We start from the raw sequence: 19,700 nt of genomic DNA, 5'->3' as shown, positions 1-19,700 counted from the left end.
CACCTAAATAAAAGAACTATTGGTTTTTTACAAGTGACTATTTTTTTGAGTGATTTTATTCCTATAGATTTTCTGGAAGATAACGCCAGGTAAATACTTTGTTTGTTTTCCTGTTTTTTTCCCTTTTTGGGTTATTCGGACACTATGCGTAATTGTATTAATTGTCTTTTTATGTATCGGCCATATTTCTTCTAAATTCAGTTGTTTTTTTATATGCTACTTTTTCATTTTTAGTCTATACCCAACCGTAACAGGGCAGTACCAGTTAGATATGTTTTTACTTGTGATAATTACGTATGCCAGAAGAAAAAAAAAGTTGTATGACTTTGAGACAAGTGAAAAAAAATTTCTTAAAATGTTACAATATGTGATATCATATCTCTACAAAATTATAATAATGAAAAGAAACAACTTAAATAGGACAGAACTAATAACGATTTTCGATCAGTTTGCCACAAATTACTAAAATGTCAAACGAAAAATTACAAAAAATTTTTTAAAAAAACAAGGACGCAAAGGTATATTTTACTTTAAAAATTTAAACTTGCAAATAGCTAAACAGCACTATTTGAAAAAAGTTGTTAAACCTATGGAAAGGGGTTATTTTGATACGAATGCAAGTAAGATTTTTAAAAAAAAATATTACGTGGAGTCCCTCCGCGCGGAAGAAGTTAAACTTAACAACCTGCGACGTTAATTGTAGAAGAATCAGCTGTCGTAGAAGGATCACTAGTTCTATTCAACGACTCTTTTTCCTGCTCGCTTCCGTGCTCTGTAATCACGGTAATATTGTGCATTTTTCCCTCGTGGACTTCTTGAACCAGTGCTTGTGGTTGCCTCATCGTCTCGCCCTGGAAAATGTATTTGTATTAATAATGTATGTGAATGCGTCATAATGTAATTTCAGAAGAGAAACAATCAATTGACATTCACAAGAGACGTACCTTGACATAACCTTAAATCCATCGCATTGTCCGTGGGATTGTTTTCACTCATTTTTTACTAAATTTGAAAATAAAAAATACTCCACTAAATACTCCACTAAATACTCCACTAATACTCCACTAAATACTCCACTAAATACTCCACTAAATACTCCACTAAATTTGAAAAAAAAAATACTACCCTATTAAATTATATCAGTATCAAAACAAACTAAAAAAATATTTATAGAAAAACAGTACTTTTATTATTTTTATGCTAGTGAGAACCAAAACAATATGGAAATGAATGAGAGAAAACTGGATCCTACCACGTGATTTCCCGGCCAATAAAAATGTAGCGTTAAACGTTTAACGCAACCTTGTTGGAAATCGCATAAGAAGTATAACTTCAAAAAATTCAAGCTTAAGGCATTGATAAGGGTCAGCAGGTACAGACATCGATATATTTTTTTTGAAACAGTATTAAATGCGAGTACATTATTGATGTTATTAAACACACAACTGGTATGTATGCCAAAAAGAATTCTAATGTTCAGAATATAACTCAACGGGAGAAAAAAAAATTATTCAAAATTTGCGATTCACTTTTTTAATGGAATAATTGTAAATATTTTTGAAAATAAGATTCCTTTTCTATTTTATTGTTATATTCCAGTTAAGAACTTGTTTTCCTTATTGTGTCAAGTAAAAAGTCTTATTTTGAAAAATGAAAAACGACAAGAGAAAACCGATAAAATAAGTTTAATAATAAATTAAGTTAATTCGTTAAATTTTCCTCCAGAAGAAAAGCTTTTTTCTGGGTTCTCTTTTTTTTTATTACTATTGATTTCCATACATGTTGGCAGCTTGAAATCATTCATAAGTTTAAATTTTCGAGTTTCTTTTTTCCTTTTTCTGTTGAGCAAAAGCAAATTATTCGCATTGTGGAATTCAAAGCAATTGCTCTTCTTTTGAATAAGAAACTCAATGTAAACTCAATGATTTAACTCTTGTAACTCAATGAGTAATTCTTGTAAACTCAATGATTTGAATAGGTTAATATATAAAACAATTCATTGGTGAGTTTTTTTATTTTTGGACACAGCAAGGTTGCTACTGGTTATTACAGGTTTCTACGGATCTTATGAATTTGTAATAGTGGTAATAAATGTACGTTGATGAAATTTTTAAAACTCAATTATTCGCTATGAATTCGAAAACATTGCTAGAAAAGTTACAACTGTAATATACCCAGCTTAGACCCCGAAGGTCCAGATTCTGCTCCTCCTTCATTATAACTTTATTAGTTTTCTTAGTATTTTAAAAGTAAGGAAACGTGCATATTCAGTACAACCTTTAGTTGCAAAACCTGGGTTGGACATTGAAAAGACGCTTATTTTGCCGACTCCTTTTTCTTAAATGATCGTTAAGACACCGTTCCCAGCAGATCATCGAAGTCAGGCATCACTGGCTACGGTCAGTGTGCGAGTGGGTGACCACTTGGATCAGTTTGCGTAGGGACCGAGGTTGTGCGGTATTGGTCCTCGTTAAACTGTTCTACTATAAAGCGCTCGACTTCACGTGCAGGTTGTCGGGCTACCGAAGCGGGGGTGCCATCACCTCTGCAGAGGATCAAAATTGTGATGGCATGTCTTCGGATCATCCTCAGGGGTGTTTCCCAGACCGTCACCAATAGCCCATCGTGCAGCTCTAGTGCGACGTAAATTGACTACAACTACAATCTTTTTCTGAAACACGTATTTCGGGCTTTGAACATTTTTTTTTGAATGAATTTCGAGATTCGTCTTTTCATGAAAAGGCAATTTGAGCTGTGTTCATTCTCTTAAATACGCTCTTTGAGTTGCGTCCATTTCTGTAAGTGCGCATTTTGAGTTGTGTCCAGAATAAGAAAGCTTTCCGACGGATTATACTTGACTGCCTTATTTCCTTAAATCGGTATGTTACTTATGCACCTATATTTTCTGGTTTTCATTAAAGGAATGTATTCAGTATTGCAATATGGAGACAGTCTTGTTGAAAGGAGATTGCGTAGATGAGCAGATTCATATTTCTCATACTAACTACCTTTGTGTTCATCGTAAGTATTAATAGTGACGTCATTCTGAAAAAATGTTTTTATGTTGTATTTGTTACGATGGATGCTCAAAAAATACTCAGTTTTAATTTCCTAGATGTAACTTAATTATGAATAACTAGCTGATTTCATATCTGCAATTGCCTATAGCCTAGAATACACATTTACTAATTTAGATTTTATTTGCTAAACATTTGTACAGTCAGTAAATACATAAAAAAGATGTTTGGGAAAAAAGAACCGTACGAAAGTACCATATAAAATAGATAAAAAAATTGCCATCACTTTCTTAGAATGCTCAACTTTTGGTATAACATGTAGACCATTTTACAGTGAACTGAAATACAATTACAGATATGTGAACTTAGGTGCTGAAAGGTCATTTTAATTTATGCACTTAACACTCATTGACATTCCAATTAGCTCTATAGTTATTGCTATTTAAATTGCCCTATTTCTCATTTCTTTTTCAAATGGTTACGCTTTAAAAAATGACTATTTATTCCATGCTGCAAAAAAAACAGATCTTGCTCGAGATCTTCATTTTTCAATCTCTCACTTAAATTGATATCAAAAATAGCAAAAAAATGAATAAATATAATACGTAGGAGGGACTAGATGGTGTCTGATATAAGTTTTAGCATTTGCATCAAAGCATGTTTTAAAAAATTATAAAAGGTTCAAGAGAGATAAAGATAAAAGAGATGTTTCTAGTTTTAACAGTCATATGAAATAAGATTATTATTACACATTGATAACAAGTGGAACGAATTCGGTTCCATTACTTCTTATTGAATCTCACATGCTGTATTCGTAAGTTCTGCATTTCTCATGTACAGTTAATTATTTTTTAATCATAAGTAAAACCAATCATTTTCTTTGCAACTAACATATTAACAAACTTTGTTTAAATAAAAGTATAATAATTATATACTTTAAAAACAAAATTATCTTTTTAGAGACTTTAAAGGGGGGAAAACAATGATAATGAGACTCAGTATTGCAGGAAGTTTGAATCTGGTCGTACTGCAGTACACGACGAAAAAAGAACTGGGAGACCGGCTATTTCTGATGTGAGAGCCGCGACAATTGAGTGAGTCGTGCATCAGCATAGACACTTCACACTAGATGATCACTGCATTTGGGTTCCTGAGGTTTGCAGAACCACCATTTATCGGGTTTTGACAGAAAAGTTGAAATATCGGCAGATGTGAGCAAAATGAGTCCCACAAAATCTCACGACATAGAGCCCCTGAAATAGACAGGCCGACTTATCATTTATTGTTGGAGCATAAGCACAGCGAATAAATATTTTCAAGAGGTAGTTCATTAATTGTAATTCTTGGTTTCATAAGTTCGATTTAGTAGATTTTAATCCACCACTATTTCTAAACAATGCGTAGGCTTATATAATTCACCACTCTAAAGAACTTATTACATGCTGTACATTTTTAAAAGCAAGCAAATATTGTCAACTATTTGCAAAATTTACTTTGTAGTTATTTACCGTTTTTTAAATTATTTTGTCGTGTCCGCAGCTGTTGGCATCTCTGCAATGACATAACGAATACTAAAATAACGTTAACTTGAGAACTTGTTTGCTCCAATATTGCTTGATAGGTCAACTCTGGTAGCCACTAGCTGACGAATTTCGTAGCCACTAGCTGACGAAAAGGACAACTTCTTGAATACCATTGTCACAGGTGACGAAACCTGGAAGCAGCACTTCACATCTGAGACAAAACAACAATCACGTCAGTGACGGCATTCCTTTTCACCTAAGCCTCGTAAATTCAAGCGAACACAATTTGCCGGTAAAGTCATGGCAACTGTATTTTGGGATCAAAAAGGGGTATTGTTGGCTGATTTTATTTAAACTGTCACCAGATTAAACGCTGAGAGATATTTTATTTTAAAACCATTGTTGAACAGCCAAGGCCCAAATACGTATCCTTGTAATTTTGAACCCAATCCAGAAGATAAGGAATCTCCTGGATCAAGTATTGGGAGAAATTTGCCTTTCATGAAGGACTTTTTTATGGTACTAACCCGCATTTACGTTACATGGAGAGGAGGAACGCGAGAACCTCCCAGAGTTAGCCTGACGACTAGGGGATTCTAACCCATGATCTGTTTACCACTGAGGATATTTCACGTCAAACTGTGATAGGTGCAAGGCGGATGGGGAATTCGTATCAACCAACCATCATTGGAATTCGAATCCGGCTAACCTCGTTGGAAAGAGAACTCTCTATCCTCTGAGTCATCGCAGCGCACTGTGAGATATTGTGAGATACTGCAAAAACTCAGGTGGGTGATTCAGAACCGAAGAAAAGGGATGTTGAGCGAGGACGTAAGCGTTCTCCATTATAACGCTCGCCCCCATACTGCCCAACAAATTGTCACTCGACTGCAACATCTTGGATGGAGAGTCGTCACCCATCCACCCTATATTTGGGACTTGACTCTCAGTGACTACCATCTCTTTTCAAAGTTGAAACAGATTTGTCTGAAAAGCGCTCCAACAGCGACAACGGAAGCTGAGGTATGAAGTTTCCTGAACAGCTTGGAGGTGAGCTGGTATGATATGTGCATACAAAAATTGCTACTTCGAATACAAAAATGTATCGACCGATATCGTGATTATGTAGAGTAATGAGTGCATGTTCAAAACTCACCTTTTGTTTACTGTTTTGCTTTTAGATTTGCTTATTGTTTTTCTTTTAAAACTGTCTAATAAGTTATTAACATTGAAGAAATATTTTTCAGTGTACCACACCATAATAACAACAACAGATGATATTATTAAAAATTGTACCCAGCGTTGTCCACCAGCTTGTTTGTAAGTATCGATCTCTTAGGTTGTTTCAAACAAAGATTTAAAAATTTTAGTATGAATCAACACACCAATTACAGTTCTATATTTCTTAAATGATCTTCTGGCAGCAACCTGTACATTCTGATGAATGATCACGTGAACCACAAAAGTTTTGTAGTGTCAATGGCTTTTTTTTTAAACGGAATGTTGGAACGGAATCATTTTTTCATTGATTTAGGAGTATCCATAATTGTACTTTTCTATATACCTATGATGTTAACATTACGAAAAACAAATATGCGAATGTTTTAGCCTAATAATTATTAAATTTGCCCAATCTAACAACACCATCATTTTTCAGAGGCAAACGTAGTAGTTAGGTATAGATTTATAAACCAACTTAAAAACAGGTTTCCAATCACAGATTGGAAATATATGCTAGCAGCGTCCTGCAACTACCAGACCCTCCATTTTATGGGAGTCGAATTACAAATATATCTCAAATGATGTCAAAACCAAAGAAAATAGTTAAGTGCAAGATCATATTGCACAAGTGATACTAAGTTTTAATTTTCACTTTGGTGTTTTGAAGTATTTTTCAGATTTGGCAAAAATGATTATCCCGATAAATTTGTTATTAGATAGTCTGTTCAGTATAGAGAAAAACAAAACGAAAGTCTTTCTCTTTCTTTATTTATACATATATATATATATATATATATATATATATATATATATATATATATATATAATATATATATATATATATATATATATATATATATATATATATATATATATATATATATATATATATATATATATATATATAATATATATATATATATATATATATATATATATATATATATATATATATATATATATATATATATATATATATATATATATATATATATATATATATATATATATATATATATATATATATATATATATATATATATATATATATATATATATATATATATATGTATGTATGTATGTATGTATATATACAAATATATATATACACATATATCTACATATGGTGATAAATTTTTAGGCAAATAATTAGTGAAAAATTAAAAGATTTATCAAATTTTATTTGGAATATATATTCAACATGCAAGCATACATACAACATGAAATATACATACAACATGCAAAAAAAGCTTTCGTTTTATTTAATTATTTATTTATTTACTTACTTTTTCTGCTATTTGTACATTTTTCTCACTTGAGTTTAATTTATCTTTCAAAAAAAATTTTATTTTTGCTCATATTTACAAAATGGAAGAAAATAATAAAAACTAATTTTATTGAAAATCTTATATTATGATGTTCTCTTTTAAGTATTGATGTAGTCTTAAACCCGTTTTAGTATTGAAAAGATTGGATAACTATTATTATTTTTTCTTTAAGTGAGAGAATATATGAAATTGAGTATCGAAAAATAGATCTACTTCCAATTGTAAGTAATTACTATCTTTCTATTATATTTCGTAGTCTTTTTTTATAAAGAGAATCATGTTGATTCATTGTACATTTTTTTTTGCTTTTAAAATATTTTTTCTAACTTGGTTAAAAAAAAGCAATGTTTGGTAATACAAATGAGTCAATAAGGAATTATTTTACTCAAATTTGAGAAAATTCTAGAAACAATTAATTTTGAGTTAATGCAAAACGAAGCATATCACTGAAAATTAACATACAAGAGAAATGCACATTTGCAAAATTCTTCTTAAAACAAAACCGAGCTTAAATCAAAAAGCATCAAAAACAAAGGATGGGTAAAAATTTGCAGACACTGGCTGTCCCTGAGTCAAGATACTACCCCACAAAGCTCAAGTTAATTGAATATTAAAGTTAAAAGAAAAAGAGAAAGAAGTATGCGTATTCATAATCGAATCGTTAAGGCGTAAGGCTTAAATGACACGGGGTCTGTTTCGACAGGCGATTATTTAAATCGCCTTCTTAATTAAAGCGTTCAAATCTATAATTTTGCTGAAATAGATTCTCTAAATTAATGTTTACGAAATTAAAATTACGCGATTTCAAATAATTGCGAAACTTTGGTTTTCCCACCATTTTAATGATATCTGCAATTCTTTCATAAGTCAAAAATCAGTTTTTAATAAATTTAAACTTTTAAAGCTGGAATTAATTTTAAGGAAACTAAATTCGTTCGATTTCAAAAATTTACGAAGCTTCCGAAACCCCACAGCTTTAATGATATAGGGAATATTTCGTAAAAAACAGTTGGACAGTAATTGAAAATTATAAGAAAAACACTGTTTAATTCTTTCAGACTGGCGTCAATCTCAAATAGCAAAATATATATTGTTGGAGTGGAACGCAAATTTAGAACATAAATCAAATTAAAATAGATTTTTATGCAGAAAGCGATTACTTTAAGGGATCTGTTGATCTAGAGCTTAAATCCGATGTTGGCTTTCCTAGATATCACTGTCTTTTTAGTCTTTCATCAGTACTTCGGTTTATTATTAAAGAAATTTATCCCGTTTCCTGAATTAAAAAGCAACTTGAATGACTTTTTACGCATGATAGTTTTCAGGGTTTGAGCAGTTCGGCTTGTTTCACTTTTCAAGTCTTTCTGAAAGATTGTATTTATTGCAACTAACTTGCAACCCTTAAACCTATTACAAACAATCAAATTAGTGTTTTTCACATGGTATGCTGATGATTGTTTTAAATTCCTATCGGGCAGTGGACGTATTAATTTGTGACCACAGCAAGATTTATTTTTAGTGAGATTCGACATTAAACCTCTGTGAACCTCAAGGTATTAATTTTCCGACTAAGGGAAAAATTGAAAAATATCTGTTTTGTATATTATAAAAACCCTTTATAAAATATGCTAACACTAAATTGATTTTATTGCTTCGCAAATAATGTTGTATGTCATTTTATTGAAGAAGACACAAGGAATAAGCTTTATTACAATTTTACTTTCTCTTTAGTGTAATGACGTAAAGAATGTTGAGAATTGCAGGTAAGTTCACTTATTCTAAAATAATAAATAATTGCAGCACTCTCCGCTTAAGGAATAGAACGATAAAATCATTTGGTTTATTTGGCGTAATCCGCAAAAAGTAGTTTTAAGCCTTGATCCAGGGAGTCCCTTGGCAGGGAGTTAAAGACAATTTTGAAGATGCGATCTTAATACACTAGTGTGGGAAAATGAAAGACGAGATGGTTTTGCAAATGCATCGTCGGGCAAATGCGATTTACATCGACACAAAAAATACCAGAGCATCTATAAGTCATCTAAACTTGGGTAAAATAAACAAATTTTAACAAAAAAATTCCATGAATAAAAGGGAGCTCTATCAAATACTCAGCTTCGAGCTTAATTGGAAAGAGGACTGAAAACTCTTTAGTTGCGAGTGACTGAAAAAAATCCCTACTTAAATAGGGGATATAATCAACCCTAACTGCTATGCAAGATTTATACGAATTACCAATGCTAGGTTAACATAGAATTATGTCTCAGTGCCCATTTTTGTTGAAGTACTATTTGCAGCTCTGAAAAAGTCTATAATGTGTTTTTAAGTGTCTTACTAGAGTCTACACACTTGCTCAATTGTACAACAGTCACTGTACATGGGACTGGGAACTCATAGTGTTCTAATAAGATGCACGTGAGTAAGGAAACTATACCTTAGACTTTCTATCCTTCCGGCTCTGTGTGTTCAATCTGGCAAAAACTTTTTCCCAATGAAATTGAAAACGACTTAAATATAATGCTATTTGCTTCGAAACAATTTTCGCAATTTTTTTTAGCGACCATTATTTTTTATTAAAATAGATTTCAAGTATGACTAGTCATGTATGACTAGGAGTATACTCCTTAATTTTGAATTCACCATCTACGGTCGCAGTTTCTGATGTGTTGCCTGTATAAAATTTTCAGACAAAATTGTCTGTTCTACAGAGACTTAAAGGAGAACTCTTACAGTCATGCTTCAAATTGATGAAGAATTCTGAGGTAAAAAAATAAATGATAATTGTGTTTTTTTTTAAATTTTACTCAAGCTTTTGTGCTCAGAACAAAAAACAGCTTCTAAAAACATGTTAAGTTCAAGAACAAATAAGCACAGGACAAATAAAAAAAAAACATCAGATGGACTTCTTTCCCGATACCTCGACGCTCTATAAAAATTAGTGGAAGAACAATACAACTTAATAAAGTAGGCCTTATAAATGACGATTAAATATCAGATATATCAATATTTTATTGCAGTAATTTGAAGGGAACATGAAAGAAAAAATTGCTTTAACACGTTTAACTTTCGATCACTTAAGGACCATCAGATTTTCATATGGTTGTACAATTAATGAAACAATGCAAACAATGTTTGAACAATGCGAATAAGGCTGCTCCTGTTGTTGTTTTAGTGTAAGACTACCTTTTAAAGCATCCTGACAAAGCTAGGGGTGATGAGTGCGAGCAAACTCATTCATCTAATCTCTTCAGATTCGAAGGATAAAGAAGATAAATATTGAAATAAATATTGATTATTAAAAAAATATGTCCGGTTAATTTATTGATTTTTTTCTTCTTTCAGAGTAAGTTTAATAACGATTGAATATTCCTTTCGACAGTTTCAACTGAAACGACACATTTACCAGCCAAAGTATAATGTAAGCATGAAGATTTAAAGTATTTTTGTAACATTTTTATTTTATTCTTTTTGAAATTAAATTCCTTTATTAATTCCTTTTTAAAATAGAAAACTCTTATCCTTTTCCGTAACTTAAATATTATATATATAATTTTTTTTTTCAGTGCTCCTCACACTATTGTATTAATATATTTTGCTTTGACTACATTGATACAATATCAGAAAGCACTCTTTTTTGAGGATATAATCGTGTGGGCTGATAAAAAGATTATATCTTTTATTTTCGGGGTTTTTTTTTTAAAAAAATTCATCCTTTTTTTCTTTTTTTTTTAATTTAGTTGTTTGTTATTTTTTTCATTATTATCCCCCCCTTCTTCATATGTCTACAATTTTCCTTTGTTTTATCTTCATTTTAAACTTATATATATATATATATATATATATATATATATATATATATATAAGTTCAAAATGAAGAATAAAACAAAGAAAAATTATAGACATATGAAAAAAAGGGGGTGGAAAATAATAAGTAAAAAAAATAACAAACAACAATTTATTAAAAAAAAATGAAATGTTAATTTAAAAAAACAGGAAAAAAAAGCCGGAAAAAAAAGATGTAATCTTATCTTCAGCCCACTCGATTATATCCGCAATTCAGAGTGCTTTCTGATATTGTATCAATAAAGTCAAAGCAAAATATATTAATACAATAGTGTGAGGAGCACTCAAAATGTTTTTTAATAAAATAACTACAAATAAAATAGATCATAATAAGTAAAAATAACATGTAAAAACAGATAATAAAATAAAATAAAAAGAAAAAAGAAAAAACATTAAAAAGGGGGGACTATAAAGCGAGTAGCAAAATCATAACAACTTACATGGACGGATATTTGTCAAGAATGATTTAAAAATGTTTTCGCAGAAAGATTGCCAGATTACAAAATATGAAAACAAAAGATGAAAACAAAAGCGTAAATTGAGTGTAACAAGAGGGTTTTAAAGTGTCGTTCTTACAGCACTGCTGAAGTGATTTGTTATTATGAGTTTTGATTTGTTAGTTACCAAGGATGGGCCCGAAATGGATGTGCGCAAGGTAATATTATACTGGATAATTTTAAAAATTGATCATAAATAGCTTTAGAAGATAGATGTTTATTTAAGAAAAAATATGAAATAGAAAAGAGAAACATAAATTGCCTGCTTTGCAAATAATTTTAGCCGCGGATTTGCACGATATGGATTAGCACATAGAAAAAATATTTAAATTATCTAAGAAAAAATTTTAATAGATAATTTTAACACGGATTTGCCCGAAATGGATTTGCACATGGAAAAATTAACAAAGAAATCATTTTTGCAGATAATTTTAACCACGGATTTGCCCGAAATGGATTTGCACATGGAAAATTGTATAAATTAACAAAGAAATTTTCAGCAAGCAATTTTATCCACGGATTTGCTCATGGAAAAATTGTATAGATTAACAAGGGAAATTATTTAGTAAAGGAATTTTTAGTAGATGGTTCTAACCACGAATTTGCCCGAAATGGATTTGCACATGGAAAAATTAACAAAGATAAAATTTTTAGTAGATAATTTTAGCCACGGATTTGCCCGAAATGGATTTGCACATGGAAAATTGTATAAATTAATAAAGAAATTTTTAGCAAACAATTTTATCCACGAATTTGCCCGAAATGGATTTGCACATGGAAAAACTGTGTAGATTAACAAAGGAAATTATTTAGTAAATAATTTTGGCAATTATTTGTAGTTAGTATTATATTTTATTTGTAGTTATTTTATTTTTCGGCTTTTTTTCCGGTTTTTTTAATTAACATTTCATTTTTTTTTTATAAAATGTTGTTTGTTATTTTTTACTTATTATTTCCCACCCCCCTTTTCTTCATACGTCTATAATTTTTCTTTGTTTTATTCTTCATTTTGAACTTATCTAATGAGTGCTGTTTACTTGCAGCTTAAGCGCAATAAATAAAACTTATTGTTTTTCTTAACTTTCTTAGTGTTTTCTTGTATTTATTATATATATATATATATATATATATATATATATATATATATATATATATATATATATATATATATATATATATATATATATATATATATATATATATATATATATATATATATATATATTGCAATAAGGACAAAAAGAATAAAAAAAATAGAAAAAAAAAGAATGTGAATAAGTTTTATTTACTGTGCATAATCTGCATAGAACTCATAAAATAAGTTTAAAATATAGAAGAAAAATAGGAAATATTAAAGATGAATGGAGAAGAATGAAAATTATTAAGATAAAATATTTGTTAAAAATATTTAAAGTGCGTGTATATCTATACATCTATACATCTATACATAATAATAAAAGCGGCTGTGTGTGTGTGTGTGTGTGTCTGTAATCACAATATATCGCCCCAGAAGCCTCGCCCATGCTCGAAACTCGACACATAATTGTATTTTGACATAATGAAGAAGTATTTTTTTTCTTTTTCAAAAATTTGGATTAGTTTTTTAGTTATCAGTCATTTTGTAAGAAAATCTATGCTTTTTCGTCTTCAAAGAGCCATATTCAAAAAAACTATTAAAAAATGCATATCTCTTATAAATGTATGCTAATGCGAACCTTACAAATGAAACATTAATTTTCGACAACTTAAACCAATAATATACGAAGGAATTAATAATTTAATTGTAAGGTTCGCATTAGTTTACATTTATCAAAGTGGATAAAACTTTAACTTTTGTACTAAAAATGTGGCAACATATTAGATACGTAAATAGAACGCTACTCTTTGATATATTTATCGCTGTTCATAATTGTTATAATAAGTTTTTCTTCTTCTTTCCACTCTCTTTTTTTTTCTTAAGCGAAGACGATAAGGGAAAATTATACTTGAGGATGCCCCTTGGCGAAATTGGTGACTTATGTTTGGCGCTATTCCTGTTTGCGCGGAACACCGTAGTAACAGAAATAACGGACGAAACATAATGATATTTCAAAAAACATTGGAAAATTTCAACAAAACATCGGATAAAGCTTGCAATGAACCCAATATAAGCAAAATTAATAAATCCAATAAAAAGGATTTTGAATCGAAGCAAAAATTAATGGAGTAGGTGCAGAAAGAAAAGGAAAAAAACAACAACTCACTTCTTCATTAAGCTTGAATATTCTCAGATTTAGGTGCACAGAATTATCTAATAACAGTTAGATACTGTCTAAATTTATCGTGAATAGAATCTGTGTACCTCCATCGTCACATAAATTCGGCGAAATATGAATCGAAAATGGCGTTTGTGGTACCGAACTGGTGATGACATTTTTTTATAAAGTCCCTTTTTATGACTGCCCACATACCTTCGATCTTATTGACCAGAAGTAAAAGTAACCTTACCAGCCGGTATCTAACGAAGAACTAATGGACCTCTGAAATTACGTATACCGTTGAACATTATAACGCTAAAATCTAAACCGTTGAGAATCACGATTGGGTTTCAACATCGCCCAGCTTGGCGATCACAACTTGGCGAGAATCAAGGGGCACCCTCAAATATAGTCTACCTGACGTTAATTTTTGTAGCGATATAGAAATAGAAATTGATACCATAAAAAAATTATAGAGAAATAGATACCATAAAAAATTAATTCGTTTTCGTGTTCTTTTCATGTATTTAAAGCAACTTTTGTATGCTTTTACAATTTCTGAGGCCTTTTTTTAAGAAAAAAAACAAGTCTCCACCTGATAGTTATATTATAGGTTAGGTTACCATAGCAAAGTTACATCTTCAAACATCCTCAAGAGCTATAACACATCTGCAGCAGAACTGGACATGAAGACAAAATTGCAGGACAGAAACACTTTAATTGTCCACTAATCTTCAGATTTCCTGCTATGTTTTAAAAAACTTTATTTGTGGAAACCTTTAGCGTGGCGGACAGCTGGCCGCCTTTGCGGCTAGTATGAAATAAAACAAATCAAGCAAGGAACATAAGAAACAGAAAAAACACAAAACTACATCTACAAAACGAGTATCGGATTCAAATGAACGAACATGTACCGGAATCCTTTTTTTTTCTAATGCTCGCCTGTGTCAATATCTGTCAATTCAGGCATCTACAGGGCGATTTTGTCGACCTCTCTTACAGGGGCACCATATGAGGTGGGCCAACGTCGCTCCCACAGTAAAGACAGATAGTACAAAGAAGGAAAGAACATCCATACCCGGGATTCGAACCCAGAACCTTTCGGATGCAAGGACAGTTCCCTGCTCCCTACATGGGCCGGTCAGCTGCACCTGTATCTTTCAAGAATGATTTAAAATATTTGCGTCATAAGATCGCCAGATTACTAATTATGAAAACAGAATCACAAACAGAGTTAGAAGCTAAAATCGAGGGATCTTTTATGGCAAATTCCTACTGCAATACTGAAGCTCGGTTCATTTGTTAGTTATCTTGGATTGTCCCGAAATTGAATGTGCACAAGGTATAGTGAATTTGTGATAACTCGAATCTTATAGGACTGACGAAAAACTTCGACATATCGGAAGTTCGACTTACCGTTAGTTTCGGTTTTGGACTTTTAAATATTGTCGGATTATTTAATTAATGCTTATTAATTACAAATCTTCTAAATGCTTACAATATTTAAGATCATTTTTCTGACAAGCCTTTTACGATAAGACTGGTTGAAGCACTTTATGATACCCTGGTCCATCGGCTGCAACTTTGTAGTTGTGTTTGGCGGGACAAGTTTACTGCTTACAAATTAGGTAGATAACTATGCGTTGTGCATTTATCCATAAAAAGTATCAATTTTCCTTTTTTTAGCGAAGAATTTCCGATCCAATTTTCTTACATAGTCTTCAAATAAAACTGATATCATCCAAAACTTTTTGTTAGACTTTTAATCCAAAGAATACGTTTTTACATTCTTGAAACATCGGGGATTTCGGTATTTTCCTCCAACTAGGACAGTCAAACGATCCTTGCTCATTTTACCCCCCGAGCAGTTTTTATCCTTAAAGATAGTCTTATTTGGAAATAAAATAAACCCATTTCATCAATATTGAAAACATCATTTTAACTGTATCCTTGAAGTAAATTTGGTAACGTTTCATTTAACCGCTGTTCACATACTTCAAGAGGGACAGCTTTAGTTTCTCCATGAAGAGTGCGAAAGACATTGTGTGTGTGTTGCAAAAGAAGGGGCAAGGTATCAGCTCCTAGGTTTTACTTTTTGCTTTAAAATATCCAAAAAAAATCGAGTTAAAGGGAGTAAAATTCGAGTAATCGAGAATAATTAACATGAAATTGAAGATAAAAGGGTCGGGACTTCATAAAAAAATCGAGTTATAGTAATATTCGAGTTATCGTACTTCGAGTTATAGCGAATTGACTGTAATTATATTATAAGGCGTCATGGACCTTGTCTAGCACTACTGGCTAATGGGGGCGTGCAAAAACAACAACATATTATACGGGATAATCTAAAGTTTGCAATTAATAAGGTTGATATTTAATTATACAATTTTAATGATTTTAGAAAATTTATATTTATTAAAACACAAAAAAGCGAAACAAGAATTATTCGTTTCAAACAGATTTTTTTAGTCACGGATTTGCCCGAATTGGATTTGAACTAGGCAAAAATGGCACCTGCATGATTAATGGAACATGCAAGAGATCTGTTAAAACGTTTGGAGGATTCAGCTGAATTTAAAAACCCTAAAAGTTAAAATCATTTTTCTTTTGTAGGTATTGCTTTAACCTTTTTCGTATCATGAATGCAAAATTATGAACTTCAACCGCCTCTTTTGAGTTACTATATTTTTCAATATTGTGTCTCATCTTATTCGTTGCATTTCTATTTTACCTTTAGAAATTAGTTTACTTTAGTATAAATCTTTTAAAAAAGTTCAAATAATACATTTTATTCATGAATTGAAAAATGTTTTTATTTTTATATAGAGTATTGAACTATTCAGCTACATAGGAGGCTATATGGGGCTATGGCTTGGCATAAGTCTGATTCCAATATTTGATTTAAGTGAATCAATTTTCAAAGTCTTACACTTTTCTCTTAAGAAGAAAACTTCAAGAAGAGTCAAGAGACAAAATAAATAAAATTGTTTTAATAACCAAGCTTTGGAACTTTCAATAATTTCATATATTAGGCTGTAAATATGAAATTTGTACTACATTAATTTACTGTTAAAGTATTTATAAGTGCAGTAGTGGAGAAAAGTTCTTTTAATTCTAATTCATTAAAATATTAATACATTATTTTAGCTACCACTGGAAATAATATTTTCTTGAACTACGGAAAACCGATTGTAAAATTCTTATCAAAACCAACTCGCCAACTGCATAGTACCAGTAATGCATACTTCCGTTACTGATACATATGAATTAAGCACAATCTGTGAATGGCAATTCTTTACGTTTTTTTAAAGGATTTTTCCTATTAATCTTTCCTCCGAGAGCTTGGCTTATTAGCACATAGCTAATTTCATTTTATTTCAAGTAATGCACAATATGAATTTCAATTGAGCAATAATATGAAGATTTTTAATGGTTACCCAAAACGCGAATAAGTATCTTTTCTACTTATTGTTGCTTTTTAGTTCAGAATTTACTTTTTTTTTTAAATTTCAATTTCATTAATTATGCTTTATTATCATCCATGATAGTAATATGATATCTTATTCTTCTTCCATACAAATAAATACCTTTACTCCATTACTTAAGCTTTCTGGTGCATAGCGAATTTCTTTTTTTTTCTTCAATATACATATATTACCTAATATAATTAAGCATCATTGTCGTCAATAATATGATAATTTCTTTTAAGTTTCTTCAAGCGTTTCTTACGTCTCTTCCTGATATTTAATATCAATCAACATTGATTACATCGTCGTAGCCTAACAAAATTGAGAAGCACTGCAGTTATTCATGGAATTTCCCTGACCCAACGGTTTTACAGTTCCACAAAACGCTATGTTAGAGAGAAGTAGAGAGTTCAAATCTCACAATAACAATTAATGCTTATTTTTTATGTTCATCTGTAATCTCTTCTTCACTTTAGAAAAGCTAATTATTACTCACACTTTATAATGAACAAGCAAAGCTGTACATGCATGTATAATAATAAATAAATAAAAAATGAAATCTTGGAATATAGTAATGATTTTTTAAAATTATTTCTACACTTTGTCTTGTCATTCTGCCAAACATAAATGGATGTAGAGGGTTCAGAATCAAAGTGCAATCCTTGATGTATAACAGTAAATAAAAAAATTTGGTTTCGATACATATACAGGGTTGTACGCTTAACGAAAATAATTGCTTGACTTTTATAAAATCGTAAAACAGATTGCATAAATAATCATATATATATATATATATATATATATATATATATATATATATATTGAATATATATATATATATATATATATATATATATATATATATATATATATATATATATATATATATATATATATATATATATATTATTGATATATATATATATATATATATATATATACATATATATATATATATATATATATATATATATATATATATATATATATATATATATATATATATATATATATATATATATATATATATATATATATATATATATATATATATATATATATATATATATATATATATATATTATTGAATATATATATATATATATATATATATATATATATATATATACTACCGGTCAAAAGTTTGCGAAAATTTTGAAATCTGCAAAGAAAAGGTCTAAATTCAAATGTTTACAGAACTGCGAAAAATCATTCAAATTGCATGAAAATTTGATATGTTCTATAGTGAACTCCCTACAGTTAGTTACATATGATCAAATTGCAATACTTTGTTTTTAGCGAACTGAATCTAGCTTTTTATCATAGGCTGTTTTTATGGTGAAAAAATTTGTTAAGTTTGAACACTTGCCAAATTCGCAAAAAAAATTTTTGTACTTTCTGTAAATAGAAAATAGTTAATGTAAATAGAAAATATATATATATATACCCCGCGGCAATAGAGAGCCTCATTACTTGAATATCATCGCGCGAAATTCCAATTCTGTTAACAGCTCCTAATCTTATTTGTAGTGGGTTCGAATCCCGCTATAACATACGCTTTATACTCTTCTTGTATTTTGTAAAATTGTTATGTTTTTCATCCTGAAAAGAGTTTTTAAGATCTTCTTTATTGTATTAACAAAGAAATGTATTTATGGACATTAAAATTTAATAATTCCCACTACCTCATAAAGAATAGATAAAACTCTTTCCATAGTGTGATATATCAGAGCATATTATCTTTAAAATGCTTTAATTAAACATTTGAATATTGAGAACAAGAATTTATCCTTCTTGTCTCTCTAACCTCTGTTATAATTCATACATTTTATTAGAATAAGAAACATTAACGTCATCTAACTTACATCAGCCATATACTGATTGCCTTCTGTACTGTTCATAAGCCCTCGACGACGCGGAACGGCTGGTCTAATGATCGAGTTTTTCCAATATATCAAACAGTTTAATCCCCACATGTACGCAATTGTATAAGACATCGAAATATGCAAAAGAATTGTTTTCTTTTTTTTCTTCAAATTCCTGGACAACAAAACTCTTTATTTTTATATTTATTAAAAGTATGAATTATTTAAGAATTGCATTGAAGATAAATTGCATTGGTCTTTAATTATAAAATCAAGTTAGAAAACTTAAATAAAAACTTTGTAATTTTAAATTTAAATTAAAATTTTGTAACTTAAAATAAAAAATAATTAAAAAAATAAATAACCTTAAAAAATAAAAAAAAATAAATTACCATAAATTTTTTTGTCTTTAGAAATTTAATTTAAATAATAATTTTAATTAAAAAAATAATATTTTTTAAATTGAACAAGCATAGTAAATAGTTATCAACTTTTTTAGAAAAGACATCAAAACGAACTCAATCGCTCCAGATGGGATTTGAACAGCGGACCTTTCTTTTAGAAGGTGGACAGTCTAAGTGTACAATCAGCTGGAATCAATCCAAGAATGCAAATAAGCTGGAAATTTTTTTTTTTACCTTAAAAGTAAATGATCAGACCCAAGAGATGATAATGACCCAAGAGGTCATTAAAAATCAGGTCTGG

General features: G+C 29.9%; 1 protein-coding gene across 1 annotated transcript; it reads left to right on the top strand.

The window, feature by feature from the left end:
* Positions 1-2,828: 2,828 nt before the first annotated feature.
* LOC107442491 (uncharacterized) lies at positions 2,829-16,662 on the top strand. Its single transcript, XM_071180898.2, has 6 exons — positions 2,829-3,021; positions 5,788-5,860; positions 7,262-7,310; positions 8,821-8,852; positions 10,429-10,504; positions 16,490-16,662. The coding sequence occupies exons 1-6, from the start codon at positions 2,943-2,945 to the stop codon at positions 16,643-16,645; spliced, it is 465 nt and encodes a 154-aa protein (XP_071036999.2). The 5' UTR covers positions 2,829-2,942; the 3' UTR covers positions 16,646-16,662.
* The last annotated feature ends 3,038 nt before the right edge of the window (positions 16,663-19,700 follow it).

The sequence above is a fragment of the Parasteatoda tepidariorum genome, chromosome 8 (assembly GCF_982258835.1).
Source record: "Parasteatoda tepidariorum strain Cologne lab strain chromosome 8, Ptep-v5.0, whole genome shotgun sequence".
In the NCBI taxonomy this organism is placed as follows: Eukaryota; Metazoa; Arthropoda; class Arachnida; order Araneae; family Theridiidae; genus Parasteatoda; species Parasteatoda tepidariorum.
This window is presented reverse-complemented; position numbering and strand designations above follow the sequence as displayed.

Coding starts and splice junctions, on each gene's coding strand:
- LOC107442491 (XM_071180898.2), top strand. CDS start 2,943: ATGGAGACAGTCTTGTTGAAAGGAGATTGCGTAGATGAGCAGATTCAT. Junction 7,311..8,820: donor AAATAGATCTACTTCCAATT/GTAAGTAATTAC, acceptor CTTTCTCTTTAG/TGTAATGACGTAAAGAATGT. Junction 8,853..10,428: donor AAGAATGTTGAGAATTGCAG/GTAAGTTCACTT, acceptor TTCTTCTTTCAG/AGTAAGTTTAATAACGATTG.